This window comes from Schistocerca serialis, chromosome 2, assembly GCF_023864345.2.
Source record: "Schistocerca serialis cubense isolate TAMUIC-IGC-003099 chromosome 2, iqSchSeri2.2, whole genome shotgun sequence".
In the NCBI taxonomy this organism is placed as follows: Eukaryota; Metazoa; Arthropoda; class Insecta; order Orthoptera; family Acrididae; genus Schistocerca; species Schistocerca serialis.
The window spans coordinates 763,157,559-763,181,584 of record NC_064639.1 but is presented as its reverse complement, the minus strand read 5'-3'; the positions used below and the strand labels follow the sequence as shown (position 1 = coordinate 763,181,584).

The window sequence follows — 24,026 nt, the reverse complement described above, 5'->3', positions numbered from 1 at the left end:
ATGTTTATGCAGGATGGCGCTCCACTCCATATTGCTAGACGCGTGAAAGGTCTCTTGTGCGCATCGTTTGCTGATGATCGTGTGCTCAGCCGCCACTTTCGTCATGCTTGGCCTCCCAGGTCCCCAGACCTCAGTCCGTGCGATTATTGGCTTTGGGGTTACCTGAAGTCGCAAGTGTATCGTGATCGACCGACAGCTCTAGGGATGCTGAAAGACAACATCCGACACCAATGCCTCACCATAACTCCGGACATGCTTTACAGTGCTGTTCACAGCATTATTCCTCGAGTACAGCTATTGTTGAGGAATGATGGTGGACATATTGTGCATTTCCTGCAAAGAACACCATCTTTCCTTTGTCTTACTTTGTTATGCTAATTATTGCTATTCTGATCAGCTGAAGCGCCATCTGTCGGACATTTTTTGAACTTTCGTATTTTTTTGGTTCTAATAAAACCCCATGTCATTCCAAGCATGTGTGTCAATTTGTACCTCTCTATCTACATTATACCTTGATTTATTCAGTTTTCAAATTTATACAGAGTTTTTGATCACCCAGTATATCAGACCGCATATACTCGTATTAATGGCCATTATGTGTTACTTCCAGACAAACGATTGTGAACCATCAAGATTTGTCCTTGGTGGGATTAGCCTCGTGAAATATCTATTTGGAAGACTAGGTTCCGATTTTAGTGCCTTCATATGCGGACCCTGCGTGAATAGGGGAGGGGGGCAGGCAGAGACCAGCTGCCTCCACCACCTCCCTCTCCCAGCAGAAGAAAATGATCTTTACAAATCGAACTTGCTTGTTGCCAGTATACAAAGACAAATATATTAGGCAATTATCATTCTGAAGAAAGGCGAAGCAGCCGGTCGCTGTGGCCGAACGGTTCTAGGCGTTTCAGTCCGGAACCACGCTGCTGCTACGGTCGCAGGTTCGAATCCTGCCTCGGGCATGGATGTGTGTGATGTCCTCAGGTTAGTTAGGTTTAAGTAGTTCTAAGTTCTAGGGGACTGATGCCCTCAGATGTTAAGTCCCATAGTGCTTAGAGCCATTTGAACCACTTTGAAAGGCGGAGCATATAATGGTTATTGACTAGGAACAAATGTGTCCAGAATCATTTGTCGTCACCTCTCAAAAATATTTCGTTATCACCGCGAAACTAGTATGAGTTGCCTCCGCCCGCCTCCCCACTTTGCTCATATCTTGCGCACAATCTTGAGTGTGTTATTACCTTAGGAAGGGGCTCTAGCACTGGGTAGTTGAAAAGCCCAAGGACGACAACGCTACGTAATTTAGAGTGTTTTTTACGGCTGATGTATTGGATGCTGAAGTCACTATCATTTCATCATAGCTGGCTGACCAGTATCTGTTTGTAGGTCTATTTATTTATAGGTTCATTAACATTTCTGAGCGAAGTGTTTCTTGGATCTCTGAGAAATGAGGCGACGTCTCGACGCTGGGAATAACAACGCCGTGTGCGCTAATTAACGTCTGCTGCTGTGGCCGGCTAATGAGGAGCGCCAGCGCCGGATTAATGAAGAAGAGGGGAACGGGCACACGAGTCTCCAGCAGGGGCAAGAAAGAGGCTGCGAGCAAAGCACTGCTGCACACTCCGCAGACATTGCCAATCACTGGCTAGCGGAGCGCTCTTCAGCTGTTGCTCGTCTGTGCGCCTCCGCTCGCTTTGACCGCCTGGACACTGATGAATCGACAGACTTAATCTGGAAGGTCTTTCTTGCGCGTACGTGTAACCATATAGCGTAGCACAACCGCAAAGACCTAGATTTCGAAAAGTGCATTTGATTTATTACTGCGATCAATTCAGAAAGGTCTTAAAATGTCTTCGGTAGGATTCCATCTCCCGCTTACGTCGAGATACTTACTAAATGAATATCGCGTGCCAAAAAGGCTGGTGCAAGTCTTACGACTCGACACCACTTATACTGATTACGTGTCAGTTTCGTTGCTTATTTGGTCTCATGCAGCTGACAGCACCCAGAAAACTACAACGTGTTCACAGGGATTCCAACTCAGGACTCTTCGTAATTAAACTGAAACGCTAACTGGGAGAACACAGTATGGGTCGTCGAGATAATTAGATAGCAAACCAAGGCCTGATGAAGGGGAGTATAATATAAAAAATACATCAACTGGTTAAGAATCGAGTGTAATGAAATTAAAAAAAAATTGGATCGCTCAACATAGGGCAAACATAAAACGAGAACGCTGTTCCGCACAAATATACTGACGGGAAAAAATCGCAGCACCAATAAACAGTTATGCGACATACACGAAAGTTGGTAGCCGTGTTTCTACATCAAAAAGATTGTTCAAATTTAGAGCGAGTCACCTAAGAGTGGCGCTAGTATCGCCACTATTACGATGCAAATCAGGTTGGCTTTAAGTACACGCTGTAACGGTCGTGAGCGTTAGTTACCTTTGAGATTGGGCGTGGTGAGCTGAAGTTAGTCAAGAACACCTTCAAAGTGACAAAGAAGCCATTATCAACACTTCACTATGTTTGGACAAGGTCATTTAACAGGGTTACGAGAAGTTGGATGTTCCTTCCGCGATGTTACAGAAAGACCTGGAAGAAATGTAGCCATCGTACAACATTGGTGGCAACGGTGCTCACGGGAATGTACGGTCGCAAGAAGACCGGGCTCCGGACGGCCACGTGGCACTACCGAGAGGGAAAACCATCATCTTCGGCGAATGGCTTTGGCGCATCGTACTTCATCTGTAGCAGCAATTTGAGCAGCAATAACTACAGTCACATAACGAACTGTTACAGATTGGTTACCTCAAGGACAGCTCTGAGCCTGACGCCCAGTAGCTTGCATTCCACTGAACTCAAACAATCGTCGTTTGGAACTTCAGAGGCGTCAAGCGAAAGCTCATTGGTGGACGGGGCGGAGGTCTGCTGTGTTTTCTGATGAAAGCCGTTTCTGCCTCGGTGCCAGTGATGGCCGTGTGTTCGTTAGGAGGAGGGCAGTTGAGAGCCTGCAACCAACCATCTGCGTACTAGAATTACTGGCTGTACACCTGGGATTCGATTTCCATATGATGGCAAGACCACTCTCATGGTTATCCGACGCACCCTGATTCCAAGTCCGTAGGTGAATCTGTTAATTCGACCTATTGTGGTGGCATTCATGAACAGCTTTCCAGGGGGTGTTTTCCAGCTGGATAGCGCTCGCCCATATACCGCTATTGTAACCCAACGTGCTCTACAGAGTGTGCACATGTTGTCTTGCTCTGCTCTATTACCAGCTCTCTCTCAATCGAGCACATGTGGGACATCATCGGACGATAACTAACCTGACACCCGTCATCTGTACAACGTTTGCATGCTTGCATTCAGCAGACCGAGCGTGGTGGCGCAGTGGTTAGCACACTGGACTCGCATTCGGGAGGACGACGGTTCAATCCCGTCTCCGGCCATCCTGATTTAGGTTTTCCGTGATTCCCCTAAATCGCTTCAGGCAAATGCCGGGATGGTTCCTTTGAATGGACACGGCCGATTTCCTTCCCCATCCTTCCCTCACCCGAGCTTGCGGTCCGTCTCTAATGACCTCGTTGTCGACGGGACGTTAAACACTAAGCTCCTCCCTCCTCCTCCCTGCATTCAGCAGTCTGGCAGTTAAACCGCTTATTAATGTACTAGAACCTCACATTTGTAATGGCTTATCACGCACTTACACTAACCTGTGATCTTTCAATAATGGGACTGAAGAGAATCGTTCAACGTGACAGAAGTGCAACCCTTCCGCAGATTGCTGCAGATTTCAATGCTGGACCATCAACAAGTGTCAGCGTGCGAACCATTCAACGAAACAACTACACGACACAAAGCTTTACACCTTGCCGGGGCCCGTCAGCACCATTGGACTGTTGATGACTGGAAACATCCTGCCTGGTCGGACAAGTCTCGTTTCAAATTGTATGGAGCGGATGGACGTGTACGGGTGTGGAGACAACCTCATGAATCGAAGGACTCTGCATGTCAGCAGGGGACTGTTCAAGCTGGTGGAAGCTCTGTAATGGTTGGGGCGTGTGCAGTTGGAGTGATATGGGACCCCTGATACGCCTAGATACGACTCTGACACGTACGTAAGCATTCTGTTTGATCACCTGCAAGCATTGTGCATTCCGACAGTTGTGAGCAACTCCAGCAGGACAATGCGACACCCCACACGTCCAGATTTGCTACAGAGTGGCTCCAGGAACACTCTTCTGATTTTAAACACTTCCACTGGCCACCAGATTCCCCAGACATGAACATTTCTGAGCATATCTGGAATGCCTTGCAACGTGCTGTTCAGAAGAGATGTCCACCCCGTCGAACTCTTACGGATTTACGGGCAGCCGTGCAGGATTCAAAGTGTCAATTCACTCCAGCAATACTTCAGACATTAGTCGAGTCCATGCCACGTCGTGTATCGTGCTCCGGGGGGGGGGGGGGGGGCTACATAAACCACTATATTAGGCAGGTGTACCAGTTTCTTTGGCTCTTCAGTGTATTACAATGACTGGAAGCAGGAAGTTAAAAAACAGTGGGGTACAACGGTCGAGCACCTCCTTATAAGCGACACACTTCTGTAATAAATGCTAAGCGACGCTTGACACCGTGTATAGAGTGACACCAGTGGGCACTGGATGACCGGAAAGAAGTGATTTGTGGAGGTGAATCACGCTATATGGAATGGTGTGAGTTTTACGAGTGCGTGCAGAACGTTACCTGTCATCATGATTAATGCCAATAGTGAGCTACCGAGGAAGTGGCGTTACGGTTAAGGGTGTTATTCGTGGTTAGTGTGTGCCCACCCTTATTGCACTTAAGAAAATCCTAAATGCAGATAAGTATAAAGACAGATTACAACATTGTGTACTGCTTCAGGAGGGGAACATTTCGGAGACGATGACCGTTCATTTCAGCATGAGACAGCACTCTGTCATAAGACAGCAAGAGTGAGCCAATGGTTTGTGGAGAATGACGTTCCTGAAATGGACTGGCCTGGCAGTGGAGCACTTTGGGGATGAGTCAGAACCTCGACTTCACTCAGACCCCAGCGTTCAGCATCATCTTCTCTGGTTTCGGCCCTTAAGGAAGGAATGAGGTCCCACTCTTCTAAAGACACTCAGACATCGAACTGGAAGCGTCCTCAATAGAGCTCAGTCTGTCATAATAGCAGCGAAGAATGGATTCACGCCATATTGATGTCTACTCATAGGTGTCCACATATATTTTATCAGGTACTGTACCATCCCATGTACGTCCCATTATGATTTCCATCCTGCCGCCTTACTGGGTACCGCCACCACTGGTCGCGTCGGGCGCTCTCAAATGGCTTGTTAAACTCTGAACCTCCATTTCTCAAAAAAAAAAAAAAAAAAAAAAAAAGAGGAAATAACCTCGTGTGAAAGATGAGCGAAATGTGTGGTTCTCTGGGTGTACGCTCTCCTCGTTAACGATGGTGTATTTTAGAATGAGATTTTCACTCTGCGGCGGAGTGTGCGCTGATATGAAACTTCCTGGCAGATTAAAACTGTGTGCCGGACCGAGACTCGAACTCGGGACCTTTGCCTTTCGCGGGAAAGTGCTCTACCAACTGAGCTACCCAAGCACGACTCACGCGCCGTCCTCACAGCTTTACTTCTGCCAGTACCTCGTATCCTACCTTCCAAACTTTACAGAAGCTGTGAGGACGCGGCGTGAGTCGTGCTTGGGTAGCTCAGTTGGTAGAGCACTTGCCCGCGAAAGGCAAAGGTCCCGAGTTCGAGTCTCGGTCCGGCACACAGTTTTAATCTGCCATGAAGTTTCATATCGATGGTGTATTTTGTTGCATATCGTCGGGTCAAGTGAGAAGGCGTGCTGTGAGAGGAGAGGAGAGGGGCTCACCTGTGGGTGTGGAGACTGCAGTTGGCGAGCAGCTCGGCCGCGGCCTCCATGGCGGCGTAGCCGTAGCGCGCCAGCTGCTGGGCCCGCTCGCTGGCCGGCCCGCTGAACGCCGACACGTAGTGCGCCGGAGAGCCGCGCGCCACGCGCATACCTGCCGACACACCGACACACCACACAACGTAATACGACACAACACACTTGTCTAGCCGCGGTGCCACAAACTGCAGATGTCAGGCACTCAGGTCTGCACCAAACGTTGTACGTCGACAGAGTACCGACCAAAACAACGATTCGTGCTGTGTGCTGCCGTCCACTAGAAGACGCTTAAATGGTAATCAAAAGTAACATTAGACTCTCGGTGCAAGGCAAAATCGTATCTGTGAGCAACTGATTCGACAATATCGCATAGGTGAGTTGGTAGCGTGACAGATCGTTGTGCCGAACGTCCAGCGTTCGAATCCCAGTGATTACTACTTTTTTTAACTACACACTCTAGACGGCTGCAGGTCATCAATGGTGTCACATGCACTGCGCAACACAATTAAATGGTCACTTTTTCCAAACACCATTTTTGTCTCCCATTGCGACGCAGAAGCGTGAAATATGGCTCAAAAGTGCCTACTAGCTTCCTCCGTAGTGCTACGAGGGGGTGGGGCCCTGCACCACCACCCCCGGGCTTGACGACGCTTCAGGCAGCACGGAGTCGACACATGCGAAAAAAATCAGAAGTTCACCTGAGGTGTAGGGTGGGTTAATAATATCGCATTGGCACCAAACTGCTCGACAATCCTGCACAATGCCGCCCTGGACGTATCACACGATGGGACGGTCGTATCCCCTCTCGTCAGCATTTCATCGCTTCTTTTCACGGCTCTGGAACGGAGATCGGAACTGCGACGCCCAGAGATGCGGTGGGCGAGAAAAACGTTTCAGACACATCGGAGCTAAGTATCAACATGTAAAGGCCTCTAGATGTGGCATAAATGCCACGAACGAAACCACCCTTCCGCTTGGGGCATTGGTTCCCACACGCTTTGTGTTTTAAAACGACAGTTCGCAGTGCTATGAATAATATTTATTTATTTATTTATTTATTAATTTATTTAACCTGGCAAGATTAGGGCCATCAAGCCCTCTCTTACATGTAACCAGGCATTCTACTTATTTTACATTCATATGTTTTAGTAGGCATGTTAAACTACATCTGGTACAAAAAGTGAAATAAACAATTAGAAAGTTTTCAAATAACTTCCGGGAATTCAGCCAGGTAACACTTTCAGCGACCACCGATATTTCGGCGGGAGAACACCCCGCCATTTTCAAGGCAAACTGCAACGGACAGGCGGCGTACATGCAAATTTAATACCTCGGTTCTCCGACAGAAGCAGGAAAGATAACACACACACACACACACACACACACACACACTGAACACTAGTGCCACCAAAGATGACCAAAGTCAGAGCTATCGATAGTGAGACTATGAATTCGGAGGTGAGGCAGCATTGACTCTGTTCCTCTGTTTTTTGACAAGGGAGAGAGCCGGATTCCAAACAGAGTTTAAACAGAAACCTCCACTCCTGTTAACGAGGTTGCTCGCTAATTTAATCTCAACTGCCTCCCTAATGACACTGTCCCAATAGCTGGACGTGCATGCCAATATCTCGGTGTTATTATATAACATGGGGTGACCAGTATCCAAGCAATGTTCGGCAATAGCAGATCTATTTGGCTGCTGTAATCGTGTGTGCCGTTTATGCTCAGTACATCTATCCTCCACGGTCCTGATAGTTTGACCAATATATGCCATGCCGCAGCTACAAGGAATACGATATACACCCGCCTTACGCAGTCCAACATCATCCTTAACGGAACTCAAAAGTGCTCTAATTTTAGATGGAGGTCGGAAAACACATTTCACATCGTATTTCCGTAAAATACGACCGATCTTATTGGAAGTGTTTCCTACGTAAGGCAAAAAGGCAGTAGACTTAGGTGTTGACTCAGAATTATCATCAACCACCCGATGTACAGTTGGTCGATAGCGCAACGCACGTTCAATCTGTTTATCACTATAACCATTTTGACGAAATGTAACTTCAAGATGGGACAGCTCAGCTGGCAAAGTCTCAGCGTCAGAAACGACATGTGCCCTGTGTACCAAGGTACGAAGTACCCCTTCACGCTGAGCCGAATGGTGACAACTATTAGCTTGTAAGTACAAGTCGGTGTGAGAACGTTTCCCGTAGACTGCATGTCCCAATGATCCGTCATCCTTCCTCCTAACCAACACGTCACGGTAGGGAGAATTTGAATGTCTTTCTAGAACATCTGAACTCGATCCACCCGAACATTCGTTTTACGATGGAGGTGGAAGAGGATGGTTGCCTTCCCTTTCTCGACGTGTTGGTTAGGAGAAAGGATGACGGATCATTGGGACATGCAGTCTACAGGAAACGTACTCACACCGACTTGTACTTACAAGCTAATAGTTGTCACCATTCGGCTCACAGGGCACATGTCGTTTCTGACGCTGAGACTTTGCCAGCTGAGCTGTCCCATCTTGAAGTTACATTTCGTCAAAATGGTTATAGTGATAAACAGATTGAACGTGCGTTGCGCTATCGACCAACTGTACATCGGGTGGTTGATGATAATTCTGAGTCAACACCCAAGTCTACTGCCTTTTTGCCTTACGTAGGAAACACGTCCAATAAGATCGGTCGTATTTTACGGAAATACGATGTGAAATGTGTTTTCCGACCTCCATCTAAAATTAGAGCACTTTTGAGTTCCGTTAAGGATGATGTTGGACTGCGTAAGGCGGGTGTATATCGTATTCCTTGTAGCTGCGGCATGGCATATATTGGTCAAACTATCAGGACCGTGGAGGATAGATGTACTGAGCATAAACGGCACACACGATTACAGCAGCCAAATAGATCTGCTATTGCCGAACATTGTTTGGATACTGGTCACCCCATGTTATATAATAACACCGAGATATTGGCATGCACGTCCAGGTATTGGGACAGTGTCATTAGGGAGGCAGTTGAGATTAAATTAGCGAGCAACCTCGTTAACAGGAGTGGAGGTTTCTGTTTAAACTCTGTTTGGAATCCGGCTCTCTCCCTTGTCAAAAAACAGAGGAACAGAGTCAATGCTGCCTCACCTCCGAATTCATAGTCTCACTATCGATAGCTCTGACTTTGGTCATCTTTGGTGGCACTAGTGTTCAGTGTGTGTGTGTGTGTGTGTGTTATCTTTCCTGCTTCTGTCGGAGAACCGAGGTATTAAATTTGCATGTACGCCGCCTGCCCGTTGCAGTTTGCCTTGAAAATGGCGGGGTGTTGGCTCTGAGCACTATGGGACTCAACATCTTAGGTCATAAGTCCCCTAGAACTTAGAACTACTTAAACCTAACTAACCTAAGGACATCACACACACCCATGCCCGAGGCAGGATTCGAACCTGCGACCGTAGCAATCCCGCGGTTCCGGACTGCAGCGCCAGAACCGCTAGACCACCGCGGCCGGCATGGCGGGGTGTTCTCCCGCCGAAATATCGGTGGTCGCTGAAAGTGTTACCTGGCTGAATTCCCGGAAGTTATTTGAAAGTTGTATACGCCAGGAGAAACTCAGGTCTCAAATTAGAAAGCTACACCTGGAAAAATACATACATATAGAGTTTATATTCGTAGATCATAAGTACTGTTATAATTAGACATTATTGAAGAGACAGATTTTAGATACGAGTGCTGGCAGCAGGGAGTATGAGGGAGACTCATGGTGAAGGGAGGAGAAGAATAGAGAGACATGATGAAACATAATTAAGGAAATATAAAGGAAAAGAAGATTGCGTGGCTAATAGAGATAAATTAAGAGGAAGGCATCTCAGGAGCAAGATAGGAGACGCTAGCTTTGCTATTTGACAGATGAGAGGATTGGCCTTGTACATTAATTTTGTGGAGAACTTTATGAGGATGATAGTAGGAAATGCTTCAACTTCTTCTTAAAGGCAGCAGGAGATTGAATTTTGCGCAAGGTAAGGGGCAGTTAGTTCCAGAGGCGGACAGCGGCAACTGAGAAGGAGTTTGCAAAAGTTTTTGTTTTGTGAGTGGGCACGGTTAGGATACCAAATAAGAGTGACCTCGTGTTTTGATTATGATGGCATGACAGGTTTTTAATCTCTGAAGCAAGGTACTGGGGTGCTTGCGCGACGATGAGTCGGTGAAATAGACATAGAGTGTGGTAGTCACGCAATTTGTCCGGCCGCAGCCACCCTAGCTCGGAGTATGAAGCACTAACATGATCATATCGGCGAATGTTGCAGGTGTAACGCACTCAGGCATTCATGGTTAGTTCTAGCCGTCTTTTGTTTTCACTACTCATGCCTTGTTGAATCACATCACAATAGTGGAGGTTCAGTAGAACGAGTGCTTGCACGAGCTGGCGTTTCAAGTCCTGTGGAAATACACTCCTGGAAATTGAAATAAGAACACCGTGAATTCATTGTCCCAGGAAGGGGAAACTTTATTGACACATTCCTGGGGTCAGATACATCACATGATCACACTGACAGAACCACAGGCACATAGACACAGGCAACAGAGCATGCACAATGTCGGCACTAGTACAGTGTATATCCACCTTTCGCAGCAATGCAGGCTGCTATTCTCCCATGGAGACGATCGTAGAGATGCTGGATGTAGTCCTGTGGAACGGCTTGCCATGCCATTTCCACCTGGAGCCTCAGTTGGACCAGCGTTCGTGCTGGACGTGCAGACCGCGTGAGACGACGCTTCATCCAGTCCCAAACATGCTCAATGGGGGACAGATCCGGAGATCTTGCTGGCCAGGGTAGTTGACTTACACCTTCTAGAGCACGTTGGGTGGCACGGGATACATGCGGACGTGCTTTGTCCTGTTGGAACAGCAAGTTCCCTTGCCGGTCTAGGAATGGTAGAACGATGGGTTCGATGATGGTTTGGATGTACCGTGCACTATTCAGTGTCCCCTCGACGATCACCAATGGTGTACGGCCAGTGTAGGAGATCGCTCCCCACACCATGATGCCGGGTGTTGGCCCTGTGTGCCTCGGTCGTATGCAGTCCTGATTGTGGCGCTCACCTGCACGGTGCCAAACACGCATACGATCATCATTGGCACCAAGGCAGAAGCGACTCTCATCGCTGAAGACGACACGTCTCCATTCGTCCCTCCATTCACGCCTGTCGCGATACCACTGGAGGCGGGCTGCACGATGTTGGGGCGTGAGCGGAAGACGGCCTAACGGTGTGCGGGACCGTAGCCCAGGTTCATGGAGACGGTTGCGAATGGTCCTCGCCGATACCCCAGGAGCAACAGTGTCCCTAATTTGCTGGGAAGTGGCGGTGCGGTCCCCTACGGCACTGCGTAGGATCCTACGGTCTTGGCGTGCATCCGTGCGTCGCTGCGGTCCGGTCCCAGGTCGACGGGCACGTGCACCTTCCGCCGACCACTGGCGACAACATCGATGTACTGTGGAGACCTCACGCCCCTCGTGTTGAGCAATTCGGCGGTACGTCCACCCGGCCTCCCGCATGCCCACTATACGCCCTCGCTCAAAGTCCGTCAACTGCACATACGGTTCACGTCCACGCTGTCGCGGCATGCTACCAGTGTTAAAGACTGCGATGGAGCTCCGTATGCCACGGCAAACTGGCTGACACTGACGGCGGCGGTGCACAAATGCTGCGCAGCTAGCGCCATTCGACGGCCAACACCGCGGTTCCTGGTGTGTCCGCTGTGCCGTGCGTGTGATCATTGCTTGTACAGCCCTCTCGCAGTGTCCGGAGCAAGTATGGTGGGTCTGACACAGCGGTGTCAATGTGTTCTTTTTTCCATTTCCAGGAGTGTATGATCCGAAACTTATTGACAACATAGAGACAAGCAGATGTCTTTCGGCACACTGCGACTGTATTCTCCGCCCAGATGAGATGCTCATCCAAAGTTACACCCAAGTTCTTCACTGTTTTCTGATATGGTATTGGAGTACCGTCGATCGGAATAGGAGGTAGCCGTTCGCGGAAATCTGAACTTATTAATTTCTGATGGGCTATTAAGATTACTTGCGTCTTTTTTGCATTTAGTTTAAGCCCCAGGTTTTTCGCCCATGTCACTACTGAAGACAGATCATCATTCATCTGAGCGATTGCAGTGTTTACGTCTTCAGGTCTGACGCTTAGGTAGAGCTGGAGGTCGTCGGCATAGAAATGATATTTACAGGAGGACAGAACCGACGAAGTATCGTTGACATATAAAGAAAACAAAAGTGGTCCTAAGACTGATCCTTGTGGCACTCCCGAGGAAACATGTTTCCAGGAAGATTTTTCATTTACGCAGACAACAAATTGCTGTCTGTCTTTTAAGTAGCTTTCAAACCATCTCATTGCACTATCAGAGAAATTAAGCTGTTGCATTTTTCTGAGCAGTATGTCAAAGTTAACAGTGTCAAAACCTTTGCTGAAGTCCAGTAGCGTCAACATTGTTGCCTTTCGATTGTCGATGGCATATTTCAGGTCATCAGTTACTTTAATTAGAGCAGTGTTTGTGCTGTGATGTTTACGGAAACCGGATTGAAATTTGTCATATAGGCTGAATTCATGCTAGTGTTCAGTGATTTGGTCATGAACAATATATTCAAGTGCTTTGGAAACAGCAGGCAGTATGCTAACTGGTCGGTAATCACTAGGCAGTTGCGGGTTTTCGATCTTAGGGATGGGTCGAATTATGCTTCTTTTCCATGCAGTTGGGTATATTCCGTTCACGAGGGAAAAATTAAATATGTCAGTTAAGACAGGTACTAAGATATCGGCAACATTCTTAATCGTGGTTATACCGATTCTGTTGTTGCCTATTGCATCAGAAGAGATTCTCATTATTGATTTTCTTGCCGTATTTGTTGTTACATGTTTTAGATGGAAGGTATCGTTGTTAGTTATCCTGTTTGGGGATTCTTGTGGACGGTAATTATCAGCCGTGCGGGTATTCAGAGGTGCAGAGAAGAATTCATTTAATTCGTTAGCTGACACATGAAAAGTAGTTTCCGATTTTGCCTTTCCGACCCCAAGCTACGGAGATTCTTCCACAGAGTCGTGGGCGTCAGATAGCGGCATACAAGGGAGCGAGCGTGCCTGATTTTAGCATTGCTAATGTATTGTTTCACTCTGTTCCGTAGCTTTCTATATTCTTCGAAACGCTCGGGTTTCGGATCTGCCTTGAAACGCCTGTGGGCAGCATCCCTATTAGTCATCATTTGACGTAATTCAGCTGTCAGCCATGGAGCAGGAGATTTTCTTACACGGATTGTGCATACAGGTGCATGTTTGTCATAGAGGGCAGTGAGTTTATCACCAAGTTCATTAATTTTGCCGTCGATTGTAGGTTCTCTGATTATTTGATGCCATGAGATTTCTGAGCAATCGGCTGTTAGAGCGTCAGGGTCAATACGTTTCATGTTCCTACAAGTTATGTAACACGATTTGATCCTTGGGGGCTGCACAGAGTGGGCCAGGAATATTACATCATGTGCTGAGAGGCCAGGGGCCGATGTTTGACCAACATCTCTTACTTTGTCAGTCTGTTTCGCTGCGATTACGTCTATAAGAGTATGACTGTGCGCCGTATGGTGTGTAGGTTGTAATGGAAGAATGTTCATGCTATTGCAACTAAACAGTCTTCTTAGGTTTATTGCGGAGGGAGTGTCTCTTAGCAGGTCTATGTTCAAGTCACCCATTACGATGACATGTTCGTATTGACACTGAAGTGAATGTAATTGCGACTGGAAGGAACTCATTGAGCTTATTTTTGGCGGCTTGTACACGACGCCAGTCAAGAATTTCCGATTTTGTATATTTATTTCAATGAACATGAATTCAGCCTCTTTTTCATCAGAAGGATTTGACGTACATAAGACTTTCACTTTGAGATCTGTTCGTATACACGCGCCGACCCCGCCACCTCGCTTTATTGATCTGTCTGCCCTAAGAAATGTGTACCCTGGGAGATGAATAGATGCAGAGGATATGTGTGGTTTCAACCACGTTTCGGATAAGAGGATTATGTGGTAGTTTAGTTGGTTGAAGAGGAGGCCAAGTTCTTCGTAATTTGCAGGTAAAGACTGGATGTTGCAGTGAGCTGCTAAAAGCTCTGACGCGTTCCGCTGAGCAGCCTGGAGTAGGGTGGCACGTTCTTGATAATCTTTGATACTGCTGACACCCTCTGGATGATTCTTCTCTTCTCTAAGCATATCATGGCCCTGCAGTTCTTTGGAGCATAGCGCGACCGTAATTTCTGGTCTGTTGTACAGAGTGGATCGACTAGGGGCCGTTCAAAACCACTCAACGAAATCTGGACGTGGTCCGAAGGTGCAAAGGGTGTTTACGCTTTTTCAGCTCTCATGTTTCGCGCCCTTCTGTGGATTGATCACGGGGTAGGGGCGAGGGCGTTTGTGCCATAGATACATGCGTGAATAAAACGGAATACGGTCTCTCTAAGACCCTCCAGTTCGGAAACACCTTTGTGCCACCCGCGTATCACAGTCGCTGATTACTAGGCGCCAAACCGACTTTACAGGCAATCATTTAGACACTCCTGAGCTCAGCGCCCTATAGTACATGCGATATGTAAAGGGATGGCTGTCACGCTGACGTCTAGGAATCAGTGTCTCTGTACAGGTCCATTTTTAAAGTGCTCAAAAAACGTTTCCAGATGTTACTGAACGGGGGGGGGGGGGTACTCAGAAGGACTCTTCGTTGTTTTATTCACGTATGTGTCAATGTCGCATCCTCCCAAGAACACGTCACAGGAGGGCGTGAAACAGTAGTTCGGATCACGTTCAAATTTCGTCGTATTTTGAACGCTCCCCACTGGTAACATCCTATAAACTAAGCAAAAATTGATATCGCGCTGGCCTTGCAGCAGTGGTAACACCGATTCATGAAGTGAGGGCATGTGACACTATTGATCGTGCTCTGTCAGTTGGATGAGGACACTAAGCCTGGTGCTTCTGTTGATGCTTTGTGACAGGAGTGGGCTATGTGCAGGCTCTGGGTTTCACCCTTTCCCTCCTCTCATCATCATACACCACTGTTTGTGAAAATTGCAACACCATGGAGGAGACACGATTTAAATGAAATTTATTCCACAGATTAGGGACATGACAATATAAAATGATAAGAATTACTGATTTTTACACACACTTTGGCCACGAGAGCTCATTTTGGCACGGTGACGCCATTTGCTGGAATCAGAGTCGCTGGATGTCATGCCATGGACTCAAAGAGGGCTTGGATATGCTGCTGGGGAAACTCTGTCAAGCAGTTTGTAGATGTGGCCCCGAAGCATCGACAGTGGTCGCAGGAGGACCAGTACAAAAAATTGCCAACTGACCACATCCAGATACATTTCATGTGTGAAATGCGAACATATGAACATGCTGGACAATGAAGTAGTGGTGCCCATGGTTCTTTGAAGGAGGCTCACACATTCATCAGTACGTGTGGCTGGTTATTGTCCTGCTGAAATGTGGCATGTGTAGTTGCCTGCAGGAGGGGTAGTCCATAGGGTTCTAAAACCTCCTTGATGTAATCACTGCTCTTTAGATTGCGCTCAGCATGTAGGAGATGAGATTGTATGTTATAACCAATCATCACAATTAACGTTTGTCCATTATACCCCTCGACAATTCTGTCTGCCGGATTGTCTTCACCACAGTAGTATCTAATGGTTACAGAATTGTCTCTTCATTTTGACACTCATCAGCACGCCAGTGACGTCATTAAAGCACCCAGGGCAGCGTGAAGCGTTGGTGGTTTCTGGTTAATGGAAGCCAAAGCAATGGCATGCATGCCAATAATCCAGCTCTTAGCAGACAGCCTCAAACTGTTGATGCAGACATGTCTGCACCTGCACATGCTCCAACATCGATGCAACATGTGGACAAAGCTGTTCTGTAAGTAATGAACCATGTGGATAAGATGGTGGTCAACCTGCACTGCGGTCATGTTGTGTGGTCCAGCCCCCCACTCAGTCTATGTACGATCCTCTTCTGTCTATAGGTTCCAAACATACACCAAAAATGTTCAAATGTGTGTGAAATCTTATGGGACTGCTAAGGTCATCAGTCCCTCAGTTACACACTACTTAATCTAAATTATCCTAAGGACAAACACACACACGCATGCCCGAGGGAGGACTCGAACCTCCGCCGGGACACATACACCACTGTCATTGCAGCGTGTCCTGTATGAACTGCAATGTCATACTATGACAAACTTCTTTCCTGGAGACCAATAATTCTGCGCCATTAGAACTCACGCACATGCTGATATTGTGTCCTTTGACGTCTATTAGGCATATAGACATTTATTTGCATGTTTCCACTTAGTTTCATGGCTCTGCAACGACTGAGCGTGGTGTGAAACTATCTGTCTGGTCATAAGCCATGTTCCTGCAATTTTAATCACTTATGGTTCAATGTGCTATACATCACCCGATTTTGGAGTGACTGAGAACTTCCTTTTGGCCGCTGCAACTTTTGCAGACAGTAGTGTGCGACACAAACACAACAGTAGACAATGCACACACATCCATCACACTCACCCACACTCAAAAAAGTACACATGAGAGACAACTTCTCCACGTCCACACAGAAAGTGCCTTTGTGCACTACGGAAGAAAACCCTTTCGACTAGATGGCTGAAGCTGCCCCCTTTACTTTTACTGGCTGGATCTTTGGAACGACCCAAAGTGAATGGTACTGACCCATGCGGTAGAGGCTGGGCTCTCGTTGCTGAACGAGGTAGCGCATGCGGCTGAGCCCCACGTCGGCGGCGCGCTGCACCGCCTCCCGCGGGAACGCCACCTCCTCCGCCACCGCTGCTGCCACCAGCAGCAGCACCAGCAACCTGCAACACACCGCGTGCTGTGCTCAACAAGTAGCATACTATCACAGCAGAATATGTCGTTCTCTCTTTTAACCTTGTAAACGTTTTAAGAATAAAGGAAAGGGGGGGCATTTATTTATTTATAATATGACACACATCATGATGCATACATAAAACAATAAATGTGGTTCATATGCACATGTATATACTATATAGCAAACATAGTTACAAATTAACATCCAAGCTTATATTCAATCATGTCATCTGTTGTTGCAAGGAAATCGCTGAAGGATCCCTTGTAGGCTTGATTTGGACATTCTTCCACTATGTGTCAGGTTGTTTGCTTCCTTCGTCACTTCTGTACATGACCTGTGCTTATTCAGCTTAACGCCATCTACACTTCACGTAATTAGTTGAAATCAGGAAGCTTCTTTGTGATCATCAAGCTTTGACATTGTGGTGGGTAGTGCTCTTACCGCTGTTGTTGCCAGAGATTGTCAATGCAAAGTTTGAGTTTATCAGTTCTCTAGCACTGAATAGTGATGGTCTCCCTGATACGGGAGTCTTCTGTGATCCAGGTCAGCTAGGTCATCATTGTTAATTGTTAATCTTGTGGTACCGATGCTTTATAAGGAGAGCATTTTTTTCTCCAGCATTGGTATGTGGCTCAAGGAGGGCAGCCATGTCATAGGGGTGGACTTTATTGTGCCACTGATACTGCCGGTGATGTCATTGAGTACCACATCTGTTTTATTCGTATGTGAGCTATTAATCCCTACAGGGATGCAGTATTTCACCAACGAATATATGAGCCCAACTCCAGATGTATTAAGAATATATGACTTGGAGCACAAATGGGGAAACAGTGTGCACTTAAGGAAAACATCTTCAATATAACACTTTTTTAGCAAGTAACTTAAAATCAACTGAATGTAATATTCCTGTATTTTCCCTACTTTTATTATATAAATATATTTAAAGAAACGAACAGTGCAATGGAGCTTAACTGTAAATATCACAAAGATGCAAGTGCACATCATTTCCCACCACATGGGTTATGGCCAAAAGAAGAATAAGAGACAAGATACACTATCTGCTCAAAAGTATCTGGACTTTATATGGGGTGTGTCCACCTATCGTCTTTGTGACGGCTTGAACTCTGCTGGAGACACTTTCAGTGTAGTGTCTGACTGTATGTGGAGGAATTCCAGCCACGTCTTGCTCACGAACCGATGATAGCGATGTTGGACGCTGCGGTCTGAAGCGAAGTTGACGTTATAACTAATCCCAAAGGTTTTCCATTGGGTTCAAGTTGGGACTCCAGGCACGCCAGTTCAATTCAGGTATTTTTTTTTGTTCACAAACTATTGCCTCATAGACGCTGCTTTGAGACAGGTTGCATTGTCATGCGGATGTGAACAATCTTCATCTCTGAACTGTTCCTCTACTGAACGCAGTACACGATTTGGTAGTCTGTGTTTGTATTCCTCTGCATTAAAATTTTTCTTAAGCACAGTAAGCGAGGGGTGCCACAACCTTACCACGAAAAGCACCTCTTACAGTATCATCACCTCCTCAGTATTTCACTGTTAGCACTAAACACGATGACAGATAACATTCTGCAGGCATTCGTCAACCCCACATCATACCACGGAGTTGCCATAGGATGAAGGGTGATCCATCACTACAAATCGTTTCCAGTCATCCACTGTCCAGTGATGTCTCTCTTTACACCACCTCAAGCGTTACTTAGCATTGACTACAGAAATGAGTGGCTTGTGAGCAGTTGCTTGACCATCGTACCCCATCCTTTTTAATTCCATACACACAGCCATTGTAATAGATGGATTGCCCACAGCACTTTGAAAGTCATGAGTTATTACTTGCACTGATTTCATGCGACTTCTTTGCAATCATCTTCCACAATGCTCAACAGTCCCTGTCTATCAGTTGATGAGATCTGCCTTGACTTGTTTTAGCTGTATTTGTTCCTTAGAATTTTCACTGCACCAGCACATCATCAACTGTCGACTACAACAGCTTTAGGGAGGTTGAACTGTCCCTTATGAATGTGTTACTTAGGTTACATCCAATGACTAGTCAGCATTCAAAGTCACTGAGCTCTGTTGACCGACCCATTCTGCTGTTACTACTTTTCTACTGACAACACATCACTCCTTGTCTCCTTTTGCGCTGGTAGGTTCGTCTCTCCTGACATTTATTAGTCAACTTTGCATTATCTAGGGCGTCCCCATACTTTTGATCAGGTATTGTATGAACGCAAAGAATTATATATAAGAGAAATCAGTGAAATCACAAGACTCAACCTTACTGGAAAGGTTTTTACTTAAAGCATCTACTTTGTAGGGACTGAGAATACAGTTTTCGCTATAAGACTCTGGCTGTTATCTGTTATAAACATGAAGCAGAATGCATAAATATGTGTATGTACAAGATCTCTTCCCAAATCCCAGATTGGCAGAGAAACAGCAAGCCACACGAGTATCAGCAGTGTGAGGTTTATAACCTCCTAGCTCCAATAGAAGCGGAGATATCAGCAAAAACGCGTTTTTCCCAGTCCCTGGCGCATAGGCTGCCTGCGTGACATACATATGCTGTTGAAAGAGTATTACCTATCTGATCGACCTGCTTTTCAGGGCAGCCTACATGCCAGGGGCAAGAAACAGTTTTCCAGATGACGAGGCCGTGCGGTTCTAGGCGCTTCAGTCTGGAACCGTGTGACCACTACGGTCGCAGGTTCGAATCCTGCCTCGGGCATGGCTGTGTGTGATGTCCTTAGGTTAGTTAGGTTTAAGTAGTTCTAAGTTCTAGGGGACTGATGACCACAGATGTTAAGTCCCATAGTGCTCAGAGCCATTTGAACCATTTTTTTGAATCCTATAGATTAGGGGCCAGATACAGTTTTCCAGCCCCTGGCATATTGGCTGCCCTGCATGACAGGTGTGTTGTGACTGAGTAGTATGAGCCTGGATAGGCAGATGGATGGGGGGAGAGGGAAGCAGGAGGGGATGGATCGAGAGCAGGGGAAAGGAGGGAAGAGACAGGGGAGGAGAAGGACAGAGAATTGGGTAGGAGGAGACAGAGTGTGGAGAATGGAAAGATGGACACAGTGGAAAGGTAACAGAGGAAATGGACAGAGAGGTGACAATGGGATGCACATAGATTTGGAGAGGAAGGGATGTACAGAGTGAGAGGACGAGGAAGAGGTAGACAGAAGTGGGTGGATGAGCTTGACAGTCATGGAAGAAGAGGTGAAACAGAGAGGGGGGAGACGGTGTGGGCAATATTGTGTCGAAGGCAAGTACAGGCGAAGCTGTGGGGAAAAGTCTACTTTGTACTTACAATAAAATCGGGAAAACAGGAAATGGTATCACTTTACGAGAGACAGAACTTTTTTGACATCGTTTCTTGAGTAGACCAGGAATCTGTGGTCTTTGTTCCAGTGTAATGAAACTTTCCTTCCATTTCGCGAAGTCCCCTAAAGTCTGAGTCAGAATCCATGTACTCTTCGCGCTGGACGGTGCGTGAGACAAGCTACACGAGGTCGTGATTGCAGATTTAGACGGAAACGTTTACTGGTGGGCCTGGATTACTACTCTGCACTGGTACAATATTAAAACCAGTCTAAATAAGCCTAGTCTTGACCCGCGAGACAGGATTAAACTTCTTTCTACTGCATGATCAACACAACCCAATACCTGTAGCTGTACCAGCCGAACACATTTCAGGAAGATTCCGAGATCAGACCAGTGCACTGCGAAAAGTGTACCGCTGACAGTCCACACGCCGCCTCCATCTGGTTCCCAACAACTTCCGCCGATAACCAACTCTCTCCAACAACAAAACGATCTGTTCAGTCAGTCCAGCAAAGATGAGCAAAAACATTCAACTTCAAATTTCCAAGAAAACCTATGTTGTTATGCAATTTCAACATTTTGTTAATGTAAGACCAGCAACTCGTTTATTTCACGATGAGTTTTCTTACAAATCTGTCACAATTGCAGTACATACATTTTCGCGTCTAGTTTCGAGCCGAGTGGTCCTTTTTCACGCTTGAGCTACTGAGTCTGATCTGAAAGTGCCTGATCTTAATACAACCGTCTAAAATTGGCAATACATGCATCAAACAGTGTCATCAGATAAATGTCACAATATACAGACGTTCACTATACAAGTCAGATTCAAACTGCACTCTCGGTTCAAAAAATAACGCCAAAATGTCGACAGGCAATAGTCGGCATAAAGTCATACGTCTATGAAAAGATGACGGTTTAAGTTGTTGTATGCGCGAATCATACAACAACTTAAACCGTCATTCGTAAGCTAAAGATCTTGGCGAGAATCTGAGAACATTTTCGGCCTAAGGGTGTCGAAGACTCATTCACTCGTCGAGCAGTCTGGTGTGGCAACAGAAGACAGCGAAACGAAATCTAGAGCTTTACATTTCATGTTTAAAAAATCATTCACGCATGAGGATTGTACAGACATACATTCGTTCGATGTCGCAGACTCCCTTATGGAGAACATAGAAATAGGCTTCTCTGAATGTGAGAAACAACTAAGGGAATTGAAGATAAGTAAGTTGCCAACTCCACATTGAATTCCAGTTCTGTTTTACAGAGAGTATTCTTCCAAACTGGTCCTTTATTTTACTTGCATTTATTACGAATCACTCGCACAATGCAAACTCCCAAGTGACCGGAAAAAAGCTGTTTGTGACTCATGTATATAAGAACGGTAAAAGAACGGAGCGGCTAGCTTACATACCAGCATATCCGTAACATACCTTTAGTGCAGAATTCTTGAGCATATTCTAAGCCCAAATGTAATATAGTTCTTTGAGACAGAAAAGCTCCTGTCCAGAAATCAGCACGGATTTAGAAAGCTTAGTTCGTGTGAAACTCAGCTCGCCCCCTTGTGGCACGACGTCCTGCGATCCACTGATGAATGGCAACAGGTAGATTCCATATTCATACATTTCTGGAAAGCGTTTAAAACGGTAGTCAACTGCAGACTGTAACGAAGGTTCCAGCATACGGAAAGTGTTCTGAGATACGTGAATCGATCGAAGATTTCTTAAGTAACAGAATCCAGTACATTGTGTAACAGGTAGGGTGAGCAGCAATCCGCAACTGTTTGTTGCTGACTCTGTAGTGAAGTGTCGTCATTGAGTGACTGATGAAGATTAGAAGATGACTTGGATAAACTTTCTATTTCGTGTGGTGAATGGCAGCTTGCTCTGAATGTGGAGAAATTTGAGTTAATGCCTATGGATAAGGATAACTATCCCTTGATATTGGAATACATTATTAATGGTGTACTTATTGACACAGTCAAGTCGAGTGAATATCTATGCGTAACGTTGCAAAGTGGTATGGGATGCAACGAGCACGCGAGGATGGTAGTAGGGAAAGCGAATGGTCGGCTTGGTTCATTGGGAGAGTTTTAGGAAAGTGTGGATTATCCATAAAGCATGTAGAACGTTAGTACCACCCATTCTTGAGTACTGATCGAGTGTTTGGGATTCCCATCAGGTCGGATTGAAGGAGGCCGTCAAAGCAGTTAGAAGCGTTCAGATAGTTCAGTTTACTAGCAGGTTCGATCAACACGGGAGTATTACGGAAATGCTCTGTGAGCACACATGGCAATCCACAGAGGGAAAAAGATTTTTTTTTTTGTAAAACACTTTCGAGAAAATTTAGAGAAGCAACATTTGCAGCTGGCTACAGAACGATTCTACTGCCTCCAATACCATTTAGTGTAAGTATCAGAAGGACAAGATAAGAGAAATTAAGGCTCGTACGGCCGTACATAATCAGTCGTTTCTCCCTCGCTCCATTTGCGAGTGGAGCAGGAAAGCGAATAACTAGTAGTGGTAGAAGCTATCCTCCGCCATGCACCGTATGGTGGCTGTCGGAGTAGGTATAAGATACGGATGCAGATCGATGTGGCCGACTTCCGAACAGCTTTACGCAATTGTGTTAACACTCAGGCGTTTCCGTCTATCAGCGTCAGGAGTCGAAAGCAAGCATTTGCTGTTCTCACTAACGCCACTACTCTGCAAGTGGCGCTTCGTGCTAGGACTTCCGGAAGCCTTTGTGTTTGTGTGAGTGTGTGTGTGGGGGGGTGGGGTGGGGGGATGGCAAGGGGAGAGGGCGGGGGGGGGGGGGGGGAGGAGAACAGCATGGCTGATACGAGCGTCTGGCTGTAATAAATACTGAAAAGGGTATTCGACGTAAGTTAATGCTGGAGTAAAGGAAGACATGGAGGAGTGAGCTAATATAGTTAAAAGAGTTTTAACACGGAAAGAAAGAAACAGACTGTTGCAAAGACGGATCTGAAAAATGAGAAGACCCACCTGCCAAAACACGACATCAACAAGTGTGTGTAGGTAGTCTAGGAAGCCGCTCACCTGCTCGCCATGATGTTCGCCCGCCGCCGACTGCCCCTGACCTCGGCAAAGCGCGCTGCTTAAGAGGACCGGCTCTCAGCCCGCCGTGACGTCACACCCACCAGAGAGCGCTCTTGTGGGTCAGCTCCGCTCACTTCGGCTCGCCACTGATTGCCGTTTCGTGCCAGCCGGGCTGCGAGCAGAGCAGGGACCCCGTGACCTCCACCCGCGGCTGTGGCCGATCAGCCTCGAAAGCTATACATTACACCAACACCGTTCCACCCCTCAGCTCTGTAACTGGCACCTCATCATCACGGAAGACTCGACAGTCACGAAAGTAGATCCACATTATTTCGGAGGAGTGCGGGTGCGGACCTCTTCGGCTTGCGATGGTATACGCTCGCGTATTAACATTTTGAGTGTCAGTCACTCATATAAATCTACTCAACCCAGTACGATCTTGTTATCTCCGTCCCCATCAAATGTCGAACATTTTCCCTATAATTTGACTCTCTGGTAAACACTAGAGAAACAATGGGAAACTCATTTTCCTATTTTGAACTGCTTTTTAAATAGGTGTTCAATCTCTCATCGTCACAGGATTTGAGACAGATCGCGTTTGTCAGGTGAAAAAAAAAATTATTTTAGTGTTTCGTTTACAAATTTACGAGTAAAAAGTACGAATCAAAGAAAAGGAAGAATATACACTACTGGCCATTAAAATTGCTACACCAAGAAGAAATACAGATGATAAACGGGTATTCATTGGACAAATATA

General features: G+C 46.4%; 1 protein-coding gene across 1 annotated transcript in view; it reads right to left on the bottom strand.

The window, feature by feature from the left end:
- The window catches only part of LOC126457978 (chorion peroxidase-like), a 161,472-nt gene extending 138,187 nt beyond the window's left edge, over positions 1 to 23,285 (bottom strand). The window contains exons 1-3 of the mRNA XM_050094740.1: positions 23,270 to 23,285; positions 16,715 to 16,857; positions 5,910 to 6,060 (exon numbers count right to left, since the gene is read on the bottom strand). Coding sequence (XP_049950697.1) covers positions 5,910 to 6,060; positions 16,715 to 16,857; positions 23,270 to 23,280 — 305 coding nt within the window. The 5' untranslated portion in view covers positions 23,281 to 23,285. The remainder of the gene's footprint in view (positions 1 to 5,909; positions 6,061 to 16,714; positions 16,858 to 23,269) is intronic.
- Between the last annotated feature and the right edge of the window lie 741 nt (positions 23,286 to 24,026).